Below are 7,331 nucleotides of genomic sequence, written 5' to 3'. Positions count from 1 at the left end.
GTCATACAAATGTTGTCTCAGAGTTTGACTAACAAGAACAATCAGGTTCATGTTCATATGAATGAAAATGGTGGATCAGTAGCACCAAGGGTCCGTGACTTTGTTAGGACGAATCCCCCTGAGTTCTTAGGATCACAAACTAATGAGGATCCTCAGAATTTCTTGGATGAGATCAAGAAAATATTTGAGGTAATGCAAGTCACTAGGATTGATCGGGTTGAGTTGACAACATACTGGTTGAAGGATGTTGCTCATATTTTGTCACTCAGTTGAAAAAAAATAGGGGTCCAAATGCGTCTCCTATCACTTAGGATTGGTGTTGTGAGACTTTTCTCGCAAGGTTTTCCCCAATAGAGTTGAGAGAAGAAAAGGCTCTGGAATTCATAAATTTGAGGCATGGTAACATGACAGTCCAAGAGTATGGGCTGAAGTTTAATAGTTTCTTATTCCAGGGCATAGATGAATAATTTCTTGTATGGAGTCTAAAACTTGGTGAAAACTGAGTGCCGAAATGCTATGTTACTGCGAGATATGAACATCTCTAGGCTTATGACTCACGCTCAGCAGGTTGAGGGTGATAACCTTAGGAAATAGGCTAAGGAGAATAAGAAGTCTATGACTAGGAACTATGAATATTCTCAGTGAAATACGAGCGGTGGGAATCACTCGCAGAGTCAGCAAAAGTTTTCAGCTCCAGCCCCTTTATCAACTAGTGTTCCATCCTATAAGAACAGGTATTACCAGAAGGGTAGAGCTCCAGGCTCTAAGTCTCAGGGAAGTGTTTCAGGAACCAAGACTTACTTACTTGCCCTAAGTCTGTTAATAACCATACGGGCGAGTGTCTCGCAGGAAAAGAAGGATGTTTTCGGTGCGGTCAGTCTGGTCACAGGTTGAGGGATTGTCCTTCTAGATAGGGTCAAGGAGGTGTCAATGGTAGAACTCAGTCTACAACTTTGACAGAACCAACAAGTCACGCAACTCAGCAGGGTAACTCATCTGAACTATGTCCAAGTTCGCTGCTAAGAAAAAGTTCCACGTTGTTCTGCATCCTTTTTTTATGTCGTCCGCACCTGTGACTTTTTTCTTTGGAGAATTCATCCTATAGGATCCTCTCGACAAGGAATAAGATAAAACTCGTCTGCATAAAAATGAAATTCAAATGGGAGATAGTATCTTTTACCTGTTGATACTTAATTGCTCTTCCTCAGTATTTGATGTCAACTCGATCAGTTTAACGTAAAACATATAAAGATTTTGTCTTATGTTTGCAATATAATCTTCGATGTACTCTTCATTTGATTTCAAAATAAATAAAAGATGATTCAATGTTGATATTTCTCCTGATGTCCTCTTCGATGATTTTCTTTCTATTTGCTCTTATCAAAATAAAGGAAATGTCATTGATATTGATGGATAAATATTTACTTGGGATGCATGATTTCTTTCTCTTGCAATGTGTGGCTTCTTTTCCGCAATGGACGAATTTTCTCTTGCAATGCATGACTTCTTATCCGAAACGCATGACTTTTCCACAATGCATGAATTTCTCTTGCAATGCATGACTTCTTCTACGCAATGCATGAATATTAACTCGCGATACATAATTTTCCACGATGCATGAATATTAAATCGCGATGCATGATTTACTGCAATGCATGAGTATCTTCTCGTGGTGAATGACATTTTCCACGAGGCATGAATACCTTCCCGTGATGCATGATTTTTTGCGTGGCATGAATATTAACCCACAATGCATGATTTTCTGTGATGCATGAATGTTATCTCACGATGCATGATTTTGTGTGATGCATAAATATCTTATTGTGGTGCATGATATTTTCAGCGAGGCATAAATATCTTCCTGCGATGCATGATTTTCCGCAAAGAATGAGTATCAACTCGTAATGCATGAATATCTTCTTGCGGTTCATGACATTTTCCGCAATGCATTAATATATTTTTGCGGTGCATGGCATTTTCTATGAGGCTTGAATATCATTGGTACCAAATGAAGATAGTGCTTCAATCGAGCAACATAGTGATTTTCTGGGTGCCCTCTAGAAAATGATATCGTCTGAATTGACAATATGGTAAAATAACCCTCCAGGTAGTGTATCATCTCATCGTCAATACAACTATAATGACATTCTGGGTAGTAATGCTATCATGTATGCAGATGACGTCCTTGATGAAAATCGTAAACTGTCTTTCTAGGGGTTTTTATGTGATTCATCTTTGAACATAGTTGTATCTTCGCTATAGACTTTATGTTGTTAGGAATTCGATGACACGATATTGTTGACGTTCCCAAGTCTTCGATATAAACAATATAAAATAATTCCTGCATCCACCAAAAAATCGTTAATTTTGGGGAGTTTTTTGCCCCCTTGACTTCTGTACATTCATCGATTGGAGGAATTTGCTAATTTCAAAGTAAATGTATAAACCTGCATCCATAGAAAAATTATCTGTTTTAAAATGAACTAATTTGTGCCAATTTCTTCACTTGTTTGCTCCTTTCCCTGCTATCTCCGATTGATTTTTCTGATCTCCTGACTCTTGATAGATAAGACAAAATATTTTGTGCCAAAACAACTGAAACATAAAGGGAAAATCTTAAGAAAAATTAATTTTCGAAAACCAGTGTTTTTTGTAAAAGGTTACTGCCAAGTATCATGTCACGTTAGGCTTAGCGAACTTCTTTGAGTTTGATGTTTGGAGATCTATCTGATCATTCGCTGGGAAGTATTAAAGGTAACTCTAGAATGCCGATAAAACTATGTTTAAATTTTGAGGCCCTCCTCAAAATTTCAATCCAATTAACTGTCCTGGTTTATCTTTAACTGTTGGTGAGAAAATCCAGAATTTTTTGAGATTCTCTCAAAAATTCTGTCCCAATTTCAAGTTTCTAAGTAACTTCAGTCTTGAATTGTTGAAGGAAAATCTGCTTCCTTCAAAAAATTTGAGTCCCTCTCAAAAATTTTGTCCCAGTTTCTATTGTATAGAGAAAATAGAAATCTTACGGGAGATGTGACCAAACCCTTGTGGTGCCTACGTATCCCGTTGAGTAAGTAATCAGGTCAAACTTTGTTCCCCTATAAAGGTTAACAATAATAAGAAATTTGTAAAGAAACCAACCAAGGCCGACATAAGCCACCTACGTATCTCATTTTTGAGAATTTAGGTTGAACATAGTTCAAATACGAAGAAATATTAAAAAGGATAAATGGGGTGACCGAGGCTGACATAGGCCACCTATGTATCTCATTCTTGAGAATTCAGGTCAGACCTAGTTCATTACAAGAGGGAAAATTTTATAAACAAAAGCAATTACAAGCAAACAGAACGAAGACAAGGAAACTATACAAATACAAAACTGAAGCTTCACACATAATTTCTCTTGAAAGCGTCTGAGTTGATCGATTTTGGCCATGCAGTGCCATCCATATACAACAGGACCAAAGCACCTCCAGATAATACTCTGCGAACCATATAAGGTCCTTTCCAACGCGACATAAATTTCCCTTTGTACTCATCCTAATGAGGAAAAATGCGCTTCAGTACCAATTGACTAACTTCTGATATTCTAGGTCTAATCCTCTTGTGGAAAGAACGAACCATTCTTTGTTGATATAGTTAAAAATAACAAACGACAACCACTCTCTTTTCGTCAATCAATATCAGTTGGTCAATCCGCTTGCTGACCCATTCATCATTACTCAATTCTTCTTCTTGGATGATTCTTAATGACTGTATCTCGACTTCAGCATGTATGACTGCTTCTGTTCCATACACTAGACGGTATGGAGTGTCTCCGATCGACGTTTTGACAGTCGTTCGATATCCCAAAAAAGTGTATGACAACATCTCATGCCAACCTCGGTAATTGTTAATCATTTTCCCCATAATCTATTTGATGTTCTTATTGGAAGCCTCTATAGCTCCGTTCATTTGGGGACGATAAGTGGTTGAATTTTGGTGAGTTATCTTAAATTGATCACATATATCTCTCATCAAGTGACTGTTGAGATTTTCACCATTATCAGTAATGATGGATTCTGGTACTCCGAACCTGCATATCAAATTGTTGTGAACAAAATTAGCTACCACTTTCTTGGTCACAGATGGGTAAGAAGATGCTTCCACCCACTTTTTGATGTAGTCAATGGCAACCAAAATAAATTTATGTCTGTTAGAAGCGTCTGGCTGTATTGGACCGATTCCATCCATGCCCCAAGCTACAAACAGCCAAGGAGAACTCATACCATTGAGTTCGTGAGGCGACACTTGGATTAAATCATCGTGCACTTGACATTTATGAAATTTTTGCACAAACTTAAAACAATCATGCTCCAAAATTATCGAATAATGACAAGCTCGAATGATCTTTCTCGCCAAAGCGTGTCCATTCATGTGCATACCACAAACTCCAACGTGTACTTGTTCAATAAGCTTCGCAGCTTCAAAGCATCAATACATCTGAGAAGACCTAAATATGGGTTCCTCCTATAAAGGATTTCTCCACTAAAAAATAAGTTGAGGGCCAAACGACGTGTCGACTTCTTCTGATTAAATGTCACATTCTCAGGATAATCCCCAGACTCTAAATATTTATTGATATCAGAATACCATGGCAAACCGTCTAGTTTTGTTTCAACATGGGAACAATGAACTGGTTGCTCCTTTATCTCTATATCTAGAGGATTAATATTATCAGTATATGGATACTTAATCATTGAGGCGATGGTGGCAAGAGCATCGGCCAGATTATTATGTGTTTTGGGAGTGTCTCAGCCGGCAAGTAAAATCCCTACAACTTGCCGGCTGACACCCCAAAAGCACATTTAGTGGGACTTAACTTCAAGTTGTAATGGCACAGATGATCAAAGAACTTCGTTAAATGCATCAAGTGGTCCAAAATCTCGCGAGATTAATTATGACATCATCTTCATACACCTCGATCTCCTTGAGGATCATGTCATGCAATATGGCCGTCATGGCCCTCATATAAGTATCACCAGCATTTCTTAGACCAAACGGAATCACCCTTTAATGATACACATCCGAAGGTGTAATAAAAGTTGTCTTTTCTTCATCTTTTTCATCCATATGTAACCTGTATAACAATCCACAAACAAATACATTACATGCCTAGCATAATGATTGATCAGGATATGAATGTTCGGCAATGGAAAATTATCTTTTGGGCTAGCTATGTTGAGATATTTATAATCGACACAAATTTTTATCTTCCTATCTTTCTTGTTAATTGGGACAACATTGGCCAACCAAGTCGGGTATTGTGTCACTTCCACTAATCGAGAATCGATTTGTTTGATGATTTCTTCGTTAATCTATAAACTTAAGTCAGGCTTGAACTTCTGAGCTTTTTGTTTCACTGGACTGAACCCCTAATTAATCAGCAACTTGGGAGACACCACATTGGTACTCAGCCCTAGTATGTCGCTGACTTCCAAGAAGAACACATCAATGAACTCAATAAACAAATGAATCAAATACTTTCCTTGAACTTCATTCAGGTGGACACTGATTTTGACCTTTTTGACACACTCTTGGTCTCCCAGATTCACAGTCTCAATTTCTTCCAAATTCGGCTTATGCTAGTTTTTGAACTGCCAAAATTCCTCCGCAACATATTCCAGTATCCCATTTTCCTCTTCGTATTCTTCACCCTCATCATCACCTGCCTCATTTTGTTCGTTTAGCTCGTGAAATGACATGACATTGACGAGTTTGAAATTAATATTACTGAAATCATAAATAGACAAAGTTAGGAAACTAAATATAGCAGATAAGTAAATAAACAAGTTTTCAATAAAAGAGGCTTTCATTCAAATTGAAAAACAATGCAAACTTAAACCATGGCAGAGGGCCATGTTGACTTTTAAAACATCATGGGGGGATTTTGAAATTCAAGCAATTAAAAAAATCAAAATGGCGGTCTCGGGCCTCTTCTCTACTACCACCGATTTTAAAAACATGCATAAGCAATGTCCGTCCATCAAGATGATCTGGAAATAAAGATTGGTGTAGAAGTCTAGTTCTTTAGTAATTCTCCAGGATCAGCATTGTGCATACCAGCTATCTCGACCTCGTCCTTTATAACATCATCGATCTCTTCTAAAAGGTTGCAAATTCCTTCCCCGAGGCCATCAAGATCGACGTACTCTCAGACTGGAAATGATTGGTACAAATGAGGGATTGTCCTAGCCAATGCTTGGTCATTGTTCTTTTTTGTCTTCACCTCATCATCTGTTGGGACGTACCCAAAACCATATCTCGCTCCTTTGATAGGAACTTGAATAGGCTCAATAATTCCTTGGGAATTCTTTCCCAATCTGAAAAGTGGGTCGAATCCATTCTACAACATCACAGGGGCATCATCTTATAGACAGAAGGCATAGAAGGTTTTGCAGCCGAATCCTCACCGGTGGCATTTACCAGCTCCACCATGTAAAAATTGGTGCCTCGCGAGACGTCGTTAATAAATGGCGCCTATATTTTGGAGTGACTCCTTTCGCCGTGAATAACTAGTTCTTGGTCCTTCCAAAGGAGCTTCATTATTTGATGAAGATTAGAAGGCACAACCCCAGTCATGTGGATGAAAGGAATTCGCAGAAGAAGGTTATAGATAGTGTCAATTCCAAGACCTGAAACTATGCACTGTACTCCACCGGACCCATTTGGATGACCAAATTCAACGCTCCCAATGTGTCTCTTTGTACCCGGTCGAAGTCTCTTACATTGACTTTGTTTTGTTCCAGCTTTCCCAAGTCAAACCTTAACTGCCTCAGAGTCGAAAATGGGCAAATATTGAGACCAGACCCATCATCCACCAAGACATGGTTTATTAACCCTTCATATCATATGATAGTGATATGCAACGCCTTGTTGTGCGACCTCCCTTCAAAGGAGAACTCTTTATCACAGAAGATAATTCTATGCCCTCAGATAACTTGGTTGATCATAGTCGCTACATCATCGATATTTGTGTCCATGGGCACATACGTGTCATCCAGAGCCATCATCAAGGTCCGCCTATGAAGCTGGGAGCTCATCAATAGGCCCACACAAAAATCTGAGTCGGGGGTTTTCTCTAGATGCTTTACAATTGAATAGTCTTTGTGTTGCATCTTCCTCCAAAATTCTTCATCCTCTTTCTTACTTGTCGGCCTTTTCCTTTGGTCATTCTTCTGCCCTCTAAGATCCAACTCTTTGAGAGTATAACATCTCCAAGATCAGGTCATACCCTAAGCGGCAGCGGTTTCAATCACGAACTTCAGTCTAGTGGGAGTTTCTAATGGCACCAA

At 38.6% G+C, this 7,331-nt stretch overlaps 1 protein-coding gene across 1 annotated transcript; it reads right to left on the bottom strand.

The window, feature by feature from the left end:
* Positions 1–3,384: 3,384 nt before the first annotated feature.
* On the bottom strand, positions 3,385–3,906 carry LOC138348148 (uncharacterized). The gene is made up of 2 exons (XM_069296758.1): positions 3,652–3,906; positions 3,385–3,537 (listed from the first exon to the last, which is right to left on the bottom strand). The coding sequence occupies exons 1-2, from the start codon at positions 3,904–3,906 to the stop codon at positions 3,385–3,387; spliced, it is 408 nt and encodes a 135-aa protein (XP_069152859.1).
* Positions 3,907–7,331: the final 3,425 nt, after the last annotated feature.

The sequence above is a fragment of the Solanum lycopersicum genome, chromosome 4 (assembly GCF_036512215.1).
Source record: "Solanum lycopersicum chromosome 4, SLM_r2.1".
Taxonomy (NCBI): Eukaryota; Viridiplantae; Streptophyta; class Magnoliopsida; order Solanales; family Solanaceae; genus Solanum; species Solanum lycopersicum.
This window is presented reverse-complemented; position numbering and strand designations above follow the sequence as displayed.